General features: G+C 47.5%; 1 protein-coding gene across 11 annotated transcripts in view; it reads left to right on the top strand.

The window, feature by feature from the left end:
- SNX29 (sorting nexin 29) overlaps positions 1-21171 on the top strand; it is a 586612-nt gene that overhangs the window by 226457 nt on the left and 338984 nt on the right. Inside the window, exon 15 of one of the 11 annotated variants that reach the window (XM_044935766.2) lies at positions 8450-10552. The exons of 9 other annotated variants lie outside the window; for them this stretch is intronic. In XM_044935766.2, coding sequence (XP_044791701.2) covers positions 8450-8484 — 35 coding nt within the window. In that variant the 3' untranslated portion in view covers positions 8485-10552. Of the gene's footprint in view, positions 1-3423; positions 4236-8449; positions 10553-21171 lie in introns of those variants that run through there. One more of the 11 variants, XM_044935767.2, reaches the window with a different exon arrangement.

Genomic DNA, 21171 nt, shown 5'->3' with positions numbered 1-21171 from the left:
TCACTTGTGCCTCCAACCAGATTCTTCTGATCACATGTAGTTTTGGCTCCTTATAACTATACTTCTTAACACATGACTTTGGACTCTTCGAGGGTTTCGTCATTCAGAGCTATTTTGATTACAAGAATCATAAAAATCCAATTTAATCGGTTTTCAGTTAAACAGCAGAAATCCAGGAGTGTCTGTCTTTAGGAATGGCTTGATCCAGCGGCTCAAACAATATCATTAGGAAATGTTTTTTGCTTTTCGTGTTTTTACTTCTCAACTCTGTCCCCCTCCCTCCGAATATTAGCAGTGTGGTGCTGCTAAATGTTGAACCACTAGCCCTCAGAGGGAAGCACTAATTTCCACGGTGTTGGTGCTCCATTGTGGTCAGTTTCCAGCTGTTCACATGACGTCACTGAACGCAAAGTTAGGAAGAGATGCACCCGTGGGCTCCCGTGAACCCGTGTGCCCCAGCTTTGCAGTGGCCCCTCGTTGTCGCTTCCTTTTGCAGGCAGGTGTTCTTATGGTGACAGTAAGCTGCCAGCAGCTCTTGTTTTCATCCTCCCAGCAACCCAATCAAAAAGAGCTTCTTCCCACTAGTTTCCTTATAAACCACTCTCCCATCTTTCCCCTTGTGGAGCAGAGTTTCTCAATCTTGGCTCCATTTGAGTCACCTGGGGAGTTTTAAAAAATCCCAGTGCTTGACGCTTGCAACCACCACGTTAGAGGATATTGCTTTCAAGCTGATGAAGTGATGCATGCCACTTCATCATCAAGTTGATAAAGTGCTTCAAATGTGTCAGTGTTCGTGGATTCTTGGCCCGTGGTAGAAATCTTGACTCACATGGACATAAGAAATTAATCGTCACAGTCATCCTGCTCCAAAGTGGCTGTGCCAAAATTCCTCCCCAGGTGTAAGCTGAGGCCATGTTTCCCCTGCGCCCCTGAGTTGATTCTCCCAGAGATGTCTTAGGTGATAAACCTCAGTGTCTGGCAGGTGACTGAGAGATGCCTGCTCTGCAGGACGCAGCCTGTGCCTGGGATGGCTGGCCCAGCTGGGGAATCTCTGCCTTCACTTTATCCTGAAAAACCCTGCTCTATTCCTCTGTCCTCATGGGCCCCCGAAACCCGATCATGTGCCGTCAGCCAACATGGGGAACCGAGTCAGAGCATGAGGGGCTTGGAACTGGACATCAGACGGGCTTCTTGGTAGCAGTGCTGGGTGTGGACCAGATGTGCCGTGGACACAGTGAGGGCTCTTCCTTCCGTGGGAAGGAGAAGCCTCTTCCTTGAGAAGGAACTCAGAAAAGGCGATAGCAGAGCTTGGAGGCCAAAGGCAGGCACACATTTTCCATTTGAGGGGGTCTGGCTTGAAACTCAGCCCCATTGTCTAGCAGCTCTGAAGTCTTGGACCAGGTTTTAATCTCGGAGCCTCAGTGTTTTTATTTGAACAGAGTGATAATAGTTTTGACTTCCTAGCATTATTTGAAGTTTAAAAGAGATGGTGTAGGTAAAGTACCAGGCAAATGTTGACATTATTTTGGGTTATAGAAGCATTTTGAAGGGTGTCCAGGCTGTGGCAGGTCAGGGTCCATTAGCAGAACACCTGTTCATTAATTTCTGAAAGTGGGTGAATAATTATGGTGATAATTATAGAGTAAACCCCTTTGAAAGCTTTTGAAGTCCATTATCCTGGTAAAACAATATTTGTGTGATTAGCCAATTTCCTGACCTTTAAATAAAAATCTGAACCGGTAGCCCCAGTCCCTGGCCCTTGCCGAGCACTCAGTACTGCCAACACCAGGAAGATCCTCCAGGGATGGTGGCCACAGATTTTAGCTTTGATAGTTTGAAATTAGAATTTGCTGGAGAAGTTCAGAGAGTAATGTACCCATCACCCAATGTACTCACCACCTAGATGTAAAAGATGAATTTCCATATTGATTTCAGATATTTAAAAGTTGCAAGTGTAGTCCAGGATGTCCTTACTGATTGCATGCACAGATGTTTCCAGGTTAATTCTTCTTGGCCCAGCTTGGGGGGCAGGCCTCAGACTAATGCTGGGTACTTGGGGGTATATGTGTGTCCGGGGACTTAGAACTTTGGTGGGAGCAGCTCTATCCAAACATTCTGGATTGAGAGGGGAGAGGGGTAGGCCTCCAAAAGTAAGAGATGGGTTTTGCCAAGAGAGGATGTTGAGGAGGAAAAAGATAGGGGTTGTTGCATCTGGCGTGACATGGGCAATTGGTAACACCAGCATTTTTAGGTAGGAGGGGTTTGGTGGTTTTGTTGGAAAGGGGGTTTGAAGGCATTTTCCCGAGACTGTATCTGCATAGCATGCTGTCCATCTTTGTTGAGTTTGCATGTTTACGTGGGATAGCGTAACAGAACTAGATTCAGCATCATGAAGAAGAAAACCTAGACAACACTGACTCCACAGGTTTTTTCCTACCTCACGTAAGCCTAGAAGTGAACAGTCTAGTCCAGGCCTAGTGTGATCGTTCCATGGTTTTTGTGAACTCAGGCTACTCTTTTCATTTTGCTCTACCATCCTTAGTACATGGTTTTTTAGCTTCATGATTGCCTCACGGTATATATATTGTGGCTAGTGCTCCAGCCTTCACATCTATATTTCAGGCCAGTAAAAGCAGAAGTGGGGAAGGGCAGAGAGTGCATTTTACAGCTGAAGTCTGTAAGGATTTAAAACTTTAGGATCATAAGCTTTCTCTAAGGAGCTTTCCCACTCCAAATGACTTCTTTAGAGCTCTTGAAGGTGTTAGTCGCTCAGTCGTGTCCCATTCTTTGCCACCCTATGGACTGTAGCCTGCCAGGCCCCCCTGTCCATGGGATTCTCCAGGCAAGAATACTGGAGTAGGTAACTTCCTTTCTCCAGGGGATCTTTCCGACCTAGGCATTGAGTCCTGGTCTCCTGCATTGCAGGCAGATTTTTTTTTTTTTTTTTTTTTTTTACCATATGAGCCACCAGGGAAGCCCTTAAAGCTTTTAGGCCTCCCCTAATTATGGGGAAGGTTGCCTAATTGGCACATAAGGAAACAGGGACCATGGAGATGGGGTCGGCAGCCAGCAGCCCCTGCCCCAGGTGGCTTTGAGAAAGGGAAGGCTGATGACAATAACACCGGGGTGGATGGAGGGAGGGTGTTTCTAAAGTCCCCCCAAGCCACCCCTGAGTGCCATAGCTATGGGGAAAAGCTTCATCAAGGATACAGGGTCAGAGCTGAAAGCTCATCCATTCCCTGGTTCTGGAAGTGGCGCCTGTCTCTCTGGAGACCTCCCATAAGAGTTCATGTTTTATTTGCTCCACCGAACTTCATTCCCTGCAAGATGCTTTCCTCTCCTAAATCACTGCAGAAGCAATTGCTTGAAAATGCCAGGGATCGATGCATGATTTTTGTTCATTTCCTTTTTATTGTTTGGCAGGAAACAAAGGCCCAGAGACAGAACAGGAGCACTAGGAGTGCCTCCGCTCCCTCCTTAGAGGCTTAGCCCAGACATGCATTTATCTTTGTCATCGTGACTTTTTTCCGGCCCTGCAGGCTTTGTGCTTCTCCGGGAGCAGTTGTCTGTCGGTGCCTCCTCTGGTGTCGGCGCCTCCCCTTCCTGGAAGCCGGCAGGTGGCTCGTTTTGTTAAATGCCACTTCCATTCTGACAGCTACTCTGCTTTAAGTTTCTAATTACAGTTTTCATCAGGCAACTGGTCATTTTGCTTTGCTTGAGTGGGTAATGATGCTTCTAACCTGGGCAGAGAGTGACTTGCCTAAATGTTTCCTTTGCACTGGGACGGAACAGAAAAAATAGACATCCTTCCTATAAAGAGATAAAGCCCATCTCTTGGTCTGTGGTTATTTCACTGGTTTATGGCCTCAATTTCATTCTTGCGTTGCAGGAGAAATACACTCCCTCCTCACCCCTCTCCATACTTCTCTTCATTCAGTTTAGAATCTTTCTTCTGCCCAGTACCTCTCCTGTTTACAGGCTGATGTCGTTGCTCCAGAAGCCCAAATGAAGCTCACCATCATTTCCCCTAGTTGGTCACTCCCAGATCTATTGTATGGCTGCGTATTTTGTGCTTTAAAATTCTGATTTCTTCCTTTCTTTAGTGACATATTCAGTAAACATGTAGCAGGATGATGGACAGGGAGGCCTGGCGTGCTGTGATTCATGGGGTCGCAAAGAGTCGGATACGATTGAGTGACTGATCTGATCTGATCTGATCTGAAGCTCCATGAAAATGGGGACTGACTTGGGTTTTTTTTTTAACTTTTTATTTTGCACTAGGGTATGGGTGATTAACAATGTTGATAGTTTCAGGTGGACAGCGAAGGGTCTCGGCCATACATATACATGTATCCATTCTCCCCTCCCATCCAAGCTGGCACATAACATTGAGCAGAGCTCCCTGTGCTGTACAGCAGGCCCTTGTTGGTTATCCATTTTAAATATAGCAGTGTGTACATGTCCATCCCAAACTCTCTAAATATCCCTTTCCTCCCACCTTCCCCCCAGCAACCGTAAGTGGGACTGACTTGATTTTGATATCATTGTGCACTCAGCTTCTAAAATAGATCGCTGATCCTTGGTGGGTAGATGTTTGATAAGTGATTGACTGAGTTTACAATAATAATAATAATAACAGCAAATGTGGGTTAAGCACCATATGCCATACCCTCTGTTAACTACTCAATAGGCAACCTTCCTGTAAGGTGAGTACTCTTATCACCTCCCCACTTTACAGGTGGGGAAACTAAGGCCAAGAAAAGTTAGACAGTATAGGACAGCCAAACTGTCTGCCTTGAAGTCCCTCCCATGTGCCTCGTGGGACCGTTGCTATTGTGAACATCACGGTCAAGGGCTCTGCCCGCGGCACTCCGCTGGTGAGCGGGGTGGGCCACTGATGTTCTGACACAGAAAGGAACAACCCACAGTAGCTACCGCCCCGGAGCTCGCAGAGGGGTGCCTGGGTGGGGCCGGTGACCTGGGCTCCAGAAGAGTGTGTACCTGGTCCTTCCAGTCCCGGGTTGCTCCCAGCCAGCCAAGCCTGGGCAGAGTAGGCGAGGATGTGGATGGGGGCCAGGGGATGTGGTGCCCTTGAACAGAGTTCCTGGGCGGCGTTCTAGTTCGTTGTTGCTCAGTCGCTCAGTCGTGTCTGACTCTGCAACCCCGTGGACTGCAGCACGCCTGGCTTCCCTGTCCTTCACCATCATCCGGAGTTTGCTCAGACCCTTGTCCATTGAGTCAGTGATGCCATCTAACCACCTCTGTCGCCGCTTCTCCTTTTGCCTTCAATCTTTCCCAGCATCAGGGTCTTTCCCAATGAGTCGGCTCTTCGCATCAGGTGGCCAGCATGTTGGAGCTTCTAGCTTTCAGCATCAGTCCTTCCAATGAACATTTGGGTTGATTTCCTTTAGGATTGACTGGCTTGATTTCCTTGCTGTCCAAGGGACTCTCAATAGTCTTCTCCAGCACCACAATTCAGAAGCATCAATTCTGGTCCATGCTGTACCTCAGATGGCTCACCTTGCCAGGCTCCTCCCTCATTACCTTTTCATTTTAGGCTTAGAATCTCACTGTTTCTGAGGCCCAGTCCCTTCAAAAGCACCCTCCTTTCCCCAGGTGGAGCCAATTAGGCTAAGCTCAACTCCACCTTTAATTACTTTCGCCCTTATTTGCATCTGATTTGTCTCATTATAATGCTATTCACAGCATGGCAACCAGGCATGGTGCATACACAGTTTTGAGGTTTTGGCTTCCTTCTGAGTAAAATGAAGGACTTGGAATAGACGCAAGCACACATGTACCCATCGGCCAGGAGCAGCCTGCTGAACTCACCTGCTGGCCTGAAAATTCTTTCAACAACTTTATGTGGAAGAACAATTTGTTAAAAAATGAAACCGTATTCATTACAGAGAATTTAAAAAGATAGAGACAAAAAATAAAGGAGAAAAATCAAAATCACAAACCCTCAATCATTATTAATACCCTGGGATAGATCCTTCCAGATTGGTGTACCACTTCTTTCTGGGAACTCTTGGGCTAAACGCATCCTGCCTGAAGAGCCTGGGGATCCCTTATCCCCTGCTTGACACATGGACTTCATGGGCTAAGAGGAGAACTGGATCGTATTTTAAAAAAACATGCCAATAACAAATAATTGGTAGGGATTTTAATAGGAAAATCAGGCAGTGGTCTCATAGGACCATAAATCATGCCAAAGTCCTGTCATAACAAGCCACACGTGTGCCAAAATGACGGGAAGTGTGGTTTGATGGGCCGGCAGACTGGCTACGGCTGTCTTTGCCTCTTTTCCAGAGGAAGAAGGGACAGCGTTCATGAAAGCTGCCCATCCTGTGTTGCAGCGTGAAGGTGTAGACCATCCCATGGGTTTGCCTGGAAGGCCCTAGCTCTGCCTTTTGCCAGCAGTGTGACCTTGGGCATATAGCCGGGCTTTTTTGTGTGTTCTTTCCTTTTCCTTTGTACATGTTTATTTGATTTAAAAAATAATCTTATTCATTTGTTGAGTTACTTTTGGCTGTGCCTGGTCTTGTTGCTGTGTGTGGGCTTTCTCCAGTTGCGGGGAGCAGGAGCTCCTCCCCAGGTGCGGCGCTCAGGCTTCTCAGCGTGGCTTGTCTTGCTGCGGAGCACGGCCTCTAGGCAGGCGGGCTTCAGCGGTGCAGTGCACGGCTTCTAGAGTGCGGGCTCAGTAGTTGAGGCACATGAGCTTGGTTGCTCTGAGGCATGTGGCATCTTCATAGACCGGGGATCAGAGTGGTGTCCCCTGCATTGCAAGGTGGTCTCTTAACACTGGGCCACCGGGGAAGCCTTCTGTGTGTGTATGTTTTGGACAGTTTCTGTTGCCAGGTCTTCAGGTTCGCTCGTCTTTCTTCTGCAGTTTGCTGTGACATTTCACAGTGGCCGTACCCGGCTATAAGGGACGCTGGGGAACACTGTCTCTTTGTTTTCGGCCCACGTGTCCAAGTGCCCAGCAGAAAGTTGAAATTTCTCTTTTTAGGGGCTCTCCTGATAGCTCAGTTGGTAAAGAATCCTCCCGCAAATGCAATATTTTTCTTACTACAGAAGAAAGATTGGCTATTAGGGGATACTAGCCTTAGAGGATATACGTGTTTGCATTAATTGCTACTCTGCTTTTGATGAGCAAGTGGAAGCAAAGTGCTAGCTTTTTGGGGCAATGGCACTAATGGGGTGGAGTTTCAGTGGAGAAATGAGGAGAAGTGAAATGTGAAAGATGATCTCTGCTCAGCACTTGGAAACTCTCACCGTTTGGTGACACAGGAATCATCTTCATTTTTAAGAAGTAAGACAGTCAACTGCTATGTGTCCCAAGTTTATTTCCCCTGTGAATCTAGAGTGCTCTTGTGGTCTGAAGGTTAAGATTTATCATGGGCATGTGTCCTACCAATCAGCTAGGTCAGTGCCGAGAGAATTTGGTTAAACTAGAATAGAGACCCAGGTCCGAATCCTGGCTTACTGCTCTTCCTGCTCGTGCTGTTTTCAGATGGTGTAAGCTCACCCTCGCCACCTATAAGGTGTGGATAGTAACTCCCTGGTCCAGTGAACAGTGGATCCCAGGGTTACGAGATCAAGTTTTCAACTGCTCTTTCTATATCATTTGGTCTCCCACTGGGAGAGGAAAATAAACTTAACAGTATTTTCTTGGTTTCCCATGATGTGTTATTGTACTTTCTACCTTCCTTGGAAATTTCTATCTGGAGAGTATGACAGTTGACATTCAATTAAATATGAAATATAGAAGGTCTGTTCTGTTACTTGCAATGATAAAAATATTGGTTTAATATTTTAGAATTGATTTCAGTGAAAGCAGTCACTGCATAGCTTGTTTGCCATACATTGTTTTTTATAGTTGAGTATTTTACTGGAATTTAAAAAATGAGTTATTTTTAATTTTTCATAACAGGTCCAACAATATAAAGGAGTATAAAAGAGACATATAAAGGAGTAATCTCCCTTAATGCTCCCCACTTAAGATGACCAGGGTAAATTGATGTACATACACTTTGGCAAATCTATACTCTACACACATGTTCTACTTATTCCATTTTTTTCCCTTCAAAAATGGGATTACAGTCTCTTATCAGGGGTTGGCAAACTCTGACCCCTGGGCATGCCACTATTTTTGTAAAGTTTTATTGGAACGCAGCCCCACCCGTTTGTTATGAATTGCCTGTGTGCTTTCTCTATACAACGGAGGGGTTGAGTGGTTCCAGCAGAGACACAGGGCCTGAAAAACTGAAAACCACCTAGCCCTTTAAAGAAAGTCTGCTGTTCCCCGGTCTAATCTGCTTTGACTTTCTCAGGTAATGGTATATAACTGAACAGTTATAACTCTTCACTCCAGATCAATAGATACAGATCTAAGTCATTCATTTTATTTATTTTTTTTTTTTCTATTTTTTTGCCACTCCCCAAGGCAAACAGGATCTTAGCTGCCAAACCAGGAATTGAACCCTTGTCCCCTGCAGTGGAAGCGTGGTGTCTTAACCACTGGACTGCCAGGGAAGTCCCTCAGTCCTTCATTTTAACTTCATGTGCACCTGCATGTCAGAGTTCATCATGTGACTGTGCTGTGATGGTTAAAATCATTCCCCCATAGGTGGCATATAGGTTGATTCCAGGATTTTGCCATAATAAACAGTATTTCATAAACCCCATATAAGTGTATTTTTATATCCCAGGGGCTTCATTTATGTGGGAAAGATTTACAGAAGTACCGTTGCTGAAGGAAAGCCTGGATTCTTTGCCCATCAGTTGCCTTTTGGTTTGAAACCCACGTGTCATGTCATCAGATGTTCTCTCTGATCTGACACCTCTTTTCGGAATCTGACATTTGTTATAAAAGTGGTTTTCAATCCCTGTTGACTCTGGCTCACAGTAATAAATCTGCTGCTGAAGTAGACATTTTCAGGTAAGTATATAGTTGATACTCAACCTTCCTAGAATAGTACTTAAGCCTCACTACATGCAAAATAGTCTCATGTTTTGTATCCTGTTCTGTTCCATCTTAACAAACATCAGTTGTAACTCACTGAATTGTTTTCACCACCCCAGTAAAGGGACACAACCTGTAGTTTGAGAGACGACCCTTTTCTAGAAAGGGGGACTATTCTGAATCTTGTGATCTAGTTAAGTTTGATATTTTATCTGTTGGTCAAGGCCATTCCTCTTCCTTCCCTTATTTAAGGAAAAACTTTGTTCTTCTTAGTGAAAATTCATACATAGTTTAATGCATAATGTCTTTATAGTTGTGAGGTGGGATACAGACCAATTTCCTTTGGAAATGGGAGTTGTCCTTGGTCTTCATGTGTTTCCCCAGAGAGACCAAATACCCGGACTCTGCCGTCATGCAGTGTGGATGTACCTGTTAGCCGAGCCACTTCATGGGTGATTTGTCCTCCTTTGGGTCTAGCCCAGTGGCTCACACATTGATCCTGACCACCCCCTGGCCCACTGTCCACACACATCATCATCCCCTGCTCAGCTTCGACTCCCACCTGTTCTCTGCTCAGTGCTCTGTTGCCTTTGGACCAGATCAGTCATAAATACTGTGATTCCGTTATTCCCTCTGAGGCTGTTGAGACCTGCAGCCTTATTTTAGTAATTGAACTTTTCCCTGCTTCTGCAAACCAAGAAACCAATCAGAAAGGGTTTTCTCTCATAGAACTTCTTCGGGTGCAGGTCTGGCTGGATCCAGGTGTGCACAAGCAGTTTACCAGGGAGATCTCTCTCTCCCCCCCTTCATCCTGCTTCAGGTTCTGGCAGCTTTGTTTCATTTTCAGGCAGCTTATCTTTTCTAGGGGGGAGAAGGTGATCAGCTAGGAGCCGGAGGGGTCAGAGCAAAGGTCACTCCCTGTGACCTGCAGAGAGGTTTGGATTTTATCCTCAGGCTGGGGAACCTGGTGAAAAATGTAAAGTGGAAAAGGACGCGAGTCAATATGCGTGTTTCCTCCCCTCTCACGAGGGTCTGCTCCAAGTGTCTTATTGGTCTATGCACGTCAGAAACCGGATTCTTTCTTTAGAGGGATGGTTACTTTCAGACACCTAAAATATTTTTCTTTTTCTCTCTTTTTTTTTTTTGAAATTTCTGACATTGTTTGAATTTAATGATTCATATTACGAATTATTCATGAAAATGATCTTTTAAGCTTCTTATAATAGCTGAAATTATCCTTCATTAGATACTGACAGTTCCTGTGATGGGTGTAATTATAAAAAAAAAATATTCTTAGGCTGGCTATATTCTGCAGTGTTAAAATTACGCAAATGAGCAAGAGATAAGAATAGCAGCTGAGTAGGATGGTCAGATTTTATGGGAAAAGGGGGGATGGCAGCATTGCAAATTTTCTAAAAATGAATAAATATGTGCTGTACACATTAAGTACGTTTTTATTACTGTCTGCCATGATGTTCACCCTCTCCTCATTGGCCCAGGAGTGCAATAATTTTAGCGCCCTGAATTGTTTGTATCTCTTGCCCATATATGAATCGCATCAAGGAGAGTTTTTTCTTTTTTTCTTTTTTTTCCTTTCCTCCTCCTTTCCACTCAGCATTTTCTGCAAGGCAGGCTGTAGTAATCTCTGATAGTTCCTGAGAATGGCACGCTTGTTGCTAATACAGAGAAAGCTGAGAGGGGAGGGTGGGGGCAGGGAGTCAGGTGCTGCGGTGAGGGGTGGGTCTCTGGGTAATGAGCCTGAGAAATCAGGTCTGCATCATGTTCATGTCCCAAGGATGGCCAGGTGGGGTGTTCATGGCTGATAGGGGTCAACCTACTTCTTGGGATTAACCTTGGCAACCTTGTAGCGACAAGAAGAATTGAGCCATATAGCACCTGGCGTCCAGGGGCCCCACATGATCTGCTCCTGCCGGACCCCCTCAGGGTCTCTGTTAATAATGCCCCATTCTGCCGCTTGCCTACGTGGTCCCATCCTTTTTGGGGGGCTGTACAGAACCTCCCCCCCGCCAGAGAGTGATTAGGGTGAATAGGGTACCATAAGTGGCCGTACAGCCTCAGATCAACTCACATGTAAAGCAGATGGACTGAATTCTCCCATCTCTCTGCCTTTGAACTGGACCAGTCTGTGAAATGAAAAGTAGAGGGTGATTTCAAAGAGAAAAAGGCTAACATGTAAGTAGTGCTTACTCATCTGAAGAACTGCCCATGTACTAATTTAATCCTCACATCATCTGTACGATGTGTTGGATGCTATTATGATCTTCAGTCTGCATGTGAGGAAACATAAACAGAGAGCTTAAGTCACTTTCCCAAGATCACACAGCAAGTCAGGAGGGTGAAACAGTGCTGGTAAATTTCCACTGATTGATGATGGCTGGGGTGGGGACCTGATCAGCTCACCCGAGAGGCTCTCCAGCAGGCTTGGGTTTATTCACACAGATGTGGCTTCCAGCTCTCTCCTTACACTTCAACCTCTTGTAACCTCATCCCGCTTCCCTTCAGCTTCTGGGTGCCCCCCCTGATGCCTGCTTCTGTGCCCACTTTGGCGTGTACCGCCACCCCTCGTGTCGCGTGTTCCTGCAGTGAGGGCTTGCTGTCTTCCTCACTTGGCACCTGGGCAGCCCTCCGCCTTGGTGTTTGGTTTTCTTCTAGAATGTGCACAAACCTCATTATGCCTTCAGATGACAAGAAGCAGATACTTACTTTCCATTATATCTTAGAGACCAGAGGTTGGCAAACATGTCTTTTTGTAAAGGCCCAGTCGTAAGTATTTCAGGCATTGCAGCTGGTCTGTCTGCTTCTTCCTTTCCTCTTTCTCCCCTTGTTTGCATTCCCTCCCCTCTCTCTCCCCCCTCCTCCTCTCCTAATTATGTACAGTTTTTACTATAACGTAGACCTCAGGCTGGATTTCACTCACGGGGTGTAGTTGGCCAACCCATCTTGTGGGCATTCGTTGGTGTTAAACTGCCTCTTAAAAAATGGAGCTGTCCTTGTTCCTGTAGGTCTGATTTTTGCTTCAGCTGGTCCTTCTCGCACGCACCATGTCTGCTGATTTCTGAGGTGTCGGGACCCACTTGTCTGCTGTTTTCCATTCCCGGAATCTCCTCTCTCTCTTGCCTGCTCTGGTTTTGCTCCAGCCAGGCTGGTGCTCTGGACATTTTCTCAGAGCTGCAGACCGAGTGGAGTTAAGGGTGATGCTTATTTGTTCTTTCAGACTTTTCTTCCTATAGTTTACACAGGGAAAAGCCTGCTTGATAAAGAAGGTAAACCACCAACCTGTGTGTTTACACCTGGCTGTTTCTTTGGGGTGGCTTCTCCCAGAGTGTCCGGTGTTGCGGGAGGAGGCGTGGGGTGGACGCTCTGTAGGTGTGGTCCTCTGACCCATCCTTCGCCAGCCTGCTGAGGTCACCGGCGTAGATGCCCTTCTCCTCACTTCCAAGTGAGAGAACAGGCTCCATGCAGAGTTTGCACCCAGCCCACGACAGAGCTGGAGAGTCAGTTTAGGTCTTTAGGTGGCACATCTGGGACTCCAGCTGGTGCCTCCTCTGGACATGAGTGATTCTTTTTTGTAAAATTCACTTTTTTATTTAATATATTTTTTGGCTGTGCCCCATGGCTTGTCGGATCTCAGTTCCCCCACCAGGCATTGAACCCACGCCCAGTGCAGTGGAAGCACAGAGTCTTAACCATCAGGGAGTCTCTGGATGTAAGTAATATTGGAATGCTCTCCTTACTGTGCTTATGGTTCAAAGCAGGGTTTCTGGAGTCAAGACCATCTGGGGGTGAGCCCAGCTCTACCCCTCAGCAGCTGCATGATACTGGGCATGGCATCACCAGCCCGATGGACAGGGAAGCCTGCAGTCCGTGGGGTCTCAAAGAGTCAGACACGACTGAGTGATTGAACTGACTCTCTGGACCTCAGCTTTCTTGCATGTAAAATTGATCTAATAGTTCCATCCTCGTGAGTTGTTACGACTGTAGAATGAAACCATTAAAACGATGCTCAGGAAACATTAACTGTCCTTGTTTAGTCGCTCAGTCATGTCTGACTCTCTGCGACCCCATCGACTGTAGCCCTTCCAGGCTCCTCTGCCCATGGGATTTCCCAGGCCAGAATACTGGAATGGGTTGCCATTTCCTTCTCCAGGGGATCATTCCAACGCAGGGATCGAACCTGAGTTTCCTGCTTGGCAGGCAGATTCTTCACCACTGAGCCACTTGAGAAGCCCCTAGCTATCATTGCTATTTGTTTTTTCTTAAATAAACTTTATTTTTTATTATAGTGAAATACACATAACAAAATTTACTGCCTTAACGGTCGACAGGCGTGCCCTTGGGCAGTGTGAGTACATTCACGCGGTTTTGTGGCTGATGTCTGGCCCTCCCGTGGTCTCCGAGATCTGAAGCTCTGTCCCCAGCCCCCTGCAGCTCTTTAGAGCAGCAGGCACTGGACTGAATCGAGCCCAGCACCTGCCAGCTGTGGACAGCTGTTCTGCTCAGGGCTGTGGGTGGCCTGGCTCCAGCGGTGAGGGCGGGGAGGCGTCGGGACTTGGGGGTCTTCTCCCTCCCACCCGGCCCAGGCACCTGCGGTTTATTGCGGGCTTTCTCCTCTCGGGCTGTTGGCTCAGCACTTCTCGGTCAGCACCTCCCAGAGTCCACGCCACCACGGTTTCTGGCATGTTCTCGGACTTCCTCTGTTTTATGTAAGAAGAAACTGAGTCTCAGGGAGGCTCAGCAGCGTCTGTCAGACCACGAGGCTCGGACGGCCTCCCCCGGGGCTGCTCTGCAGCCGGTGGCCTTGCTCCCCACCCCCAGGTTCTTGTTACTGGACAGCTGTGCTGAGAGTTCTTTCTCGTTGCTTTCCTCAGTACGTGAAATACTGAGCCACTTGAGTGGGTTATTGGAGCACCCGCCTCTAACTTCAGGAGTGGACTTTCATTGTTTAGTTGCCCAGTCATGTTCCACTCTTTGGGATCCCAAGGACTGTAGCCCACCAGGCTCCTCTGTCTGTGGGATTCTCCAGGCAGAAATACTGGAGTGGGGTGCTGTTTCCTTATCCAGGGGATCCTCCTGATCCAGGGAGCGAACCCGCATCCCCTGCCTTGGCAGGTGAGTTCTTTACTGCTGAGCCTCAAGAGTGGAATAGCTGCGGCAAATTCTGCCTCTCCCCACTGCTTCCCCTTCCCTTCCCTCTCCTCCTACCCCCTCCCTTCCTGCCTCTCCTGGGGCTGCTGCGTTCTCTAACACATCTTTATGGAGGGCCTGCCATGGGCCAGGCCCAGTACCCAATGCCTGGATACATTTTGGACGCGAAACAAAGTCACTGCCCTCAGAGCTCACGGATGAGAAGGGCAGACAGATAAGTAGGAAGAAGTTACAATGCAACGTGATAATGCCTCCTAGAATGACACTGAGGGGAGTCCAGGTGGACATGAGTCTGGGGGGAGCCCGGCTCGTTCAGAGTCCGGGGCGAGCATCTGCTTCTTAGAGAACTGCCATCTGGTTTGAGGGTTGCAAATTGAGTAGGAATTTTCTGGGTCAAAGAAGGAAGGATGAGATGACCACAGCTTTCTGAAGAAATCTAAAGAAACCAGCTATTCAGAAACACTGGGTCATTGAATTTAATCTTTTTTTAATAAGATTAAAAAAAATTTTTAATTTATTTTTGGCACTGGATCTTCGTTCCTACATATGGGCTTTTCTCAGGTCATGGCCGGCGGGGGCTACTCTGTAGTTGTGGCACTCGGGCTTAGTTGCCCCGTGGCATGTGGGATCTTCCCTGACCAGGGATCAAACCCATTTTCCCTGTTGGCAGGTGGATTCTTAATCACTGGACCACCATGGAAGTCTCCCCATGCCCCGCCCCACCATTTTTTTTTTTTTTTTTTTTTTAAAGCAAGCAGAAACAAAACCAGGTAATCCACCAAGACAAGCTTGCTGAAGTCCCAGCTCAGGGTCCTTCTGGCTCATGGAACTTCCAAGAGTACCACATGGAAGAGTCCAAGGCAGAAGTAACAGCATCTCAGGGCAGGATCAGTTAAGATAACTAGGGTTTGGGATAGGTTGGCTGCACACAAGACCAGGTTAGAATCCAGCCTTGCACCTCCCAGCATGGGACGGCTGCTGGGCTTCCTGAATGTTACAGTCTGTTCAAGCAAGGACAGAGGCTGTGCTTACCATCCCTTGTGAACCTGTAAGTCTCAGCCTCCCTGCGCTGCTGCTCTTCAGTTGCTTAGTTGTGTCCGACTCTTTCTGACTCAGATGGACTGCAGCACACCAGGCTTCCCTGTCCTCACTGTCTCCCAGAGTTTGCTCAAACTCATGTCCATTGAGTCAATGATGCCCTCCAACCATCTCATCCTCTGTCGCCCCCTTCTTTAAAAGGCGTCTTCCATACTTGACTCTGGGTGTGTTGTAAAGTATGCAGTAGGCATTTGGGTCAGCTGAGGTCCAGGGTGCAGGGTCAGAAGCAGCATGGCAAGTTTAAGATTCTTTCCTCAATTGTTTGAAGAATTGAGGAGCTGAGGTAGGGGTGTCACCACATCTCAGCAAAGCCCAAGCAAGCCGTGGCAGTGAACTCAGCAAGCCTCTTTCTGTTAAAAAATGCATTGACTTTGCAGCCTGTAGCCCCATGTTCACTCTGCCGTCCTCACTGTAGTTAACTCTACAGTAATACACCAGAGTTAATGAAGAGGCCCTCTGCCTTTAAACTAACCCCAGCTAGACAGATGAAACAGTTGAGCTCTGTGTTTTACATGTGGAAACCAGGGCAGCGTTCAGCCCTCATCCTCCAGGATTCCAACAAGAGGTGAACTTATCCGAGGTACAAAATCCCTCACGTACAAATGACTTCTCTGCCATCCCAGTCCTTCCTAACAATTAATCCTGGTGATGATTAATCTTTTTGCTCTTACTTTGTCTAAAGAACAGTCTTGTTCAACATTCTGGAAGCCTGAAAAGTGCTGTATGTGTTTAATATTTATATGCAACCACTCAGGTGCAGAATTAATATTGTCTGGGAGTTTGGGAGGTGGTAAACCAGCAGAGGCCCAAAAGTGAGGTGTCTGCTGGTGGAAATCATGAATCACCTCCTTGCAACAGGAGAATGTTCTCATGATTTTTTAATGGTCCCCCCTGAAAATGAATGTGTGTTATTAAGGTAAACTCTTTAAAAATTAAGGCTTTTGTAATTCTGTGAGTTTAAAAGGGAGAGAGAGAGAAAGAAAACAATCTGTGGACTGTGTGATTCAGAGGAGGCAGCTCTTGGGACTGGCTGGGCAGCAGGGAGCTGCGGGGTCTCTGTTCATCATTAAAAGGAGACTTTGGTTTCCTGGACACCCGAATGCCTTGAACTAAGCTTTCAGGTTTGAGGAATGTTTATTTAACACCCAGTCCACTGCCCAGCTGATCCTATTTGCAGTCAGCAGGGTCTGGCTACAGTCCTTGATCCAGAGCTGATTTGGATCTGACCAAACTGGGAAACTGGGACTTGGCCAACTCTCATATTAGTTGGGAGTATGGACCAGGAGTGTGATGCGTTCAGACACAGGACGCAGTTCGCATTTGGGGCTTAAGAGCCAGCCTTGCAGTCGTCATGCAGTGCAGCCAGGTGTCCAGCAGGGGGCGCGGTGCTATCTTCTGGGGAACGGAACCAGCTGCAGCTCTTTGTTTCCTCACTGTATCTCCCCATCATTCCTTGGAGCTTAGAGTTCAGACAATAGCCCCGTGGTTAGAATCAGCCTGTTAAGCAGATTTCTCACCTGTGCATTTTCATTACTTCTTACCTTTGCGTGCTAAGTCGCTTTAGTCGTGTCCGACTCTGCAACCCTATGGACTGTATCCTCTGTCCATGGGGATTCTCCAGGCAAGAATACCGGAGTGGGTTGCCATGCCCTCCTCCAGGGGATCTACCCCACTCAGGGACCAAACCCACGTCTCTTACATCTCCTGCATTGGCAGGTGAGTTCTTTACCTTACCCTCACCCAAATGATCTTCAGCTCAGTAAAGATGAGGTGCAGGTCCCTCGACAATGTGTAATACACATGTGTGATGTTGTTGGTGATATTCTAGGGTGATGCTTTTTATGGACAGCTACATGGAATTTTTCAGAATTCTCTTTATTTCAGTCGAGAGCTGAAAGTCACACACATGCAGAAAAACAAAAAAACAGACCCAGCTTGGTTCAGTCAGCCTTTTTTCTTTCTAAGATTTATTTTTTATTTGTTTCTTTATGTCTGTCTGCACTGGGTCCTCATTGCTGTGCATGGGCTTTCTCTAGTTGCGGGAAGCAGGGGCCACTCTGTGCAGGGAACAGGCTTCTCACTGCAGTGGCTTCTCTTTGGCGTGGAGCACAGACTCCAGGGCACACAGGCTTTCAGTACTTAGAGCACGAGGGCTCAGTAGCTATGGTGCATGGGCTTAGCTGCTCTGAGGCATGTGGGATCCTTTGAAACCAGGGATCGAACCAGTGTCCCCCACATTGGCAGGCAGATTCCTAACCGCTGGACCACTAGGGAAGCCCTCACCATTTGTTGAGTGTTCTGTGTGGAGCCCTGGGAGCTGGTGTTCATCCTGTACAAATCTGTGGGGGCAGAAAAGAGTACATGCTCTATGTTTGTGCTGTTTAAACTGACGTCTCTGGACCAGAGGATTGGCGTCATCACCCTGAAATATGAGTGAAATGCAGAATCTCAGGCCCCATCCCGAGCCCCGCTGTTTCAGAACCTGTACCTTAAGGCTCCCCACGTTACAGTGTGAGTAGCTCTGCTCTGAGTTTCTGTCGACAGAGGACGTGTATTGACATCTGTTACTGTTACTCCCTGTCTTGTGCCTGTGGCAGGCATCACTAGTCAAACCAGATACTTTTTTCCCAATGAGCCCTGTCTGAGCTTCATAATCCTTGTCACCGCAGTGGTCCAGGCAGTCACATCCAGCTGTCTAGAGCAAGTAGTCAAGATGAGGTTCAGTCGCTGTACCCCACCTCCATCTAGTCCCCAATTACCTCTTACCTGGACAACAGTGATGTCCTGGGCCCCCTTCCTTTCTTACCTCTCTCTCTTCCTGTTCTCTGTAACACAGATGTCTTTTAAAAGTAAAAACTGCCCTGCTTCAAGCCCTTTAGTGACTTTCCGTTGCAATTGAAATAAATCCGAATTCCTTACCACGACTTGCAAGACCCTGCCTGACCAGGCCCTGCTCAGCCCCTCCCTCCCCAGTCCCTCCTGCTTGCCTGCTGCTCTCCGCCTCCCCGGCCTGGTACCAGGTCCTGTCCCCGTGAGAAGGTGGAGGACATGGAGGTTTGGTCTGCCTGAGGCCTCAAGACCAGTGAGAACGAGCCCAAGATGCCTGTGTCGTTAACTCCCTCCCCCCAGCCCCCCAACGGTGGCCACACCAAGGATTCCCCCCGAGTGTCGGCTGAGTCTTCCTGCCCTTCTGTGACAGTGGAAAGAACACCCCCTTCCTAGGCACCCTGTGTGGCTGGCTCCTCTTCATCCCTTGGGACTGGCCTGGGGCCTGTCGCCTCCTGAGAGGCCTCCTCTGACTGTTCTAGCCAAGCAGCCCCCCACATTCTCTGTCTTGGTGCTCTGGAGAGCTTGTCATCATGTGCAGTTCGTTTTTTAAATTCTTTTATTGGAATAGAACCGCTTTGCAGTGTAGTGTTAGTTTCTGTGGTGCACCAGCGTGAGTCAGTCATAATCACACACGTACCCGCTCCCTCCTGAGGCTCACACCTGCTCCCCCACCCCGGCCCTCTAGGTCAGCCCAGAGCCCGGGCTGAGCTCCCGGTGCCACACAGCAGCTTCCCGCTGGCTCTCTCCTTCACACACGGCAGTGCGTGCATGTCAGGGCTCCTCTCCCAGTTCATCCCACTCTTGTGCAGCTAGTTTTACGTATTTGTTGTTGGGCTAGTATTCAGTCCCTGGAGAAGACGGTAACCTTCTTGGTGACAGGATTCCTGTTTGTGTTACTGGCCCCGCACCCAAAGCACCAGCCTGGCACATAGTAGGTGTTCGTTAAATACAGTCTGAACATACGTGGGAATGAGGGACGCAAGTGCAGGACAGTCCTCACGTTTTGGGCTTGATTTGCACTCAGGAGCATATCTGACCTGGTCTCCACTATGTGCATAGGGTGAGGCTGAGAAATGAAGAGGTCTGATCTGCTGGAGGCCACGTGGCCAGTCAGATTCAGAGGGATTTTGCTTAACTGCATGGATGTTTTTTTAAAATATTTATTTATTTAGGCAGGCTGTGCCAGGTCCCAGCTGTGGCACGAGGGACCTTCAGTTGCGGCATGTGAGCTTTCAGTTGCAGCACGTGGGATCTAGTTCTCTGACCAGGGATCGAACCTGTGTCCCTAAATCGGGAGCACTGAGTCTTAGCCACTGGACCACCAGGGCAGTTCCTACGCAGATGCTTTTTGAAGTTATCAGATAGCTCCAAAAAATATTTTTCATACCATTTTTATCTTATTCCTTTTGAAGAATGGTGGCTATTCAGACTATCGAGTGATTTTTTTTCCTCAGTCCAGTGAGATCCTTTTTGCCTTCTGCAGGATCTTTTATCAGCAGAATTTACCTAGAATTTCGAATGGGGGGTTGCTTTCCTCGGGTGGACAGTCTTCACAGGATGGTGTCTGTGAGCCGCGTCTGAAGGGATGAACTGTGTGGGCTTGGAGTTCCATCTGTGGTCCTTCCTGTGTTGAGCCAAGGTCCCTACAGGTAGCTCAGTCCCATCTCGTGCTTGTCTGCTTGGACTCACGGGGTGACTCAAATGAATTGCCTTCATTTTTCCTAGGACAGAAGTCAGCACATTTGTTCTCTGAAGGTCCAGGTATTACTGTTTCTGGTTCTGTTGACCAGAGGGGTGTTTGTCACAGCTCCTCAACTCTGCTCTCAGAGTGCAGAAGCAACCCTAGACATTATGCAAATACAGGCACTGTTGAGTGCCAATAAAACTATTTACAAAAACAGACATTAGCCCAGGTTTGGCCTGAGGGCGATCGCTTGAGGCCTTTGTTCTAAGATGTCCACCTTAAAAACAAAGCCAAAACTTGTTAAATGTTAGATAGCTTTCATTTCTTCTCAAATTTGTTTGCAGAGTGCCTCAGAAGACAGATTCGAAGCTGTTCTTGGGACTCAGGAACTGATTCTTAAGCTTGAGAAACATCCTTGTTTTTCACTTCCTGTTTGGGCAAAGAGTCAAGCAGTGATTTCTTAGTTTCAAAAAATACTTCTTGCTTTTCAAATAAACAATCACATTCCCTTCATTAGTCACCCATCTGCTGGGCTCTCTGCTGTTTCAAGGAAAGATTCTTTTCGTCAACAGTACAGGATTGCCTTGTCTAACTAACCTTGCTTTTTGAGTGATGGCTCTTTTGTAGAGACGGGGCTGTTCTGCATGTGGGTCCATCACCCTTGCCCAGCTGCTGGGAGGGTCAGCATTAGTGGAAATGTCAGTATACTTGCAGATCCAACAAAACTGCACGTGGACAAGTTTCAGCATTTGTTTTTTGACCAATGAACAGTCGATAGGCCTGGAATGTCCCAAACGCTTATCTCTGAATTAGGTTGGGGGAAAAAAGTACAAAACCAAATCTGAAAGTGATAATGAATGCTGCCTTGCCCCTTAAATAATTTGGGTTGCAAGTAACCATTGTGGCTCTGAAGAATAAGGGTTGGTTTTCCTTTGGAACAAGTCATGTAAAGGTTGAACTGGCTGATGAAGAAACCAAGTCTCTGGTTGGTTTGAAAGGGTGCAGATGTCACTCTCCTGGGCTCGGAAGCTTGGTCTCTCTCCACCGCACCGAGCCCCTTCACTGCAGAAGATGAGGAAAACAGGACTTCCTTCAGATTTTTCTGGGACTTTTCCGGTGGTCTAGTGGTTAAGAATCCATCTTGCTTTGCAGGGGATGTAGGTTTGATTCAACCCATACTAATTTATTGGCTCAAACCCAGACAAAACCCACGGTACCTGGTTTCAGGACCTAATGGAGCTCAGGTTCTTGATGCCTCGTCACAGAAAGAATTCAGTGAGAGACAGAATGATAGGTAAGAAGTGGATTTATTCAGATTCAGAGAGAAGCATACTCCACAGACAGAGTGTGGGCCATCACAGAGGGTGAGTGTGGCTGCGAAATGTGGTGTGGTTGGTTTTTATAGGCCGGGTAATTTCACATGCCA

This window comes from Bubalus bubalis, chromosome 24, assembly GCF_019923935.1.
Source record: "Bubalus bubalis isolate 160015118507 breed Murrah chromosome 24, NDDB_SH_1, whole genome shotgun sequence".
In the NCBI taxonomy this organism is placed as follows: domain Eukaryota; kingdom Metazoa; phylum Chordata; class Mammalia; order Artiodactyla; family Bovidae; genus Bubalus; species Bubalus bubalis.
Note: the sequence above shows the minus strand (reverse complement) of the source record. Positions and strands in the feature narration are given on the sequence as shown.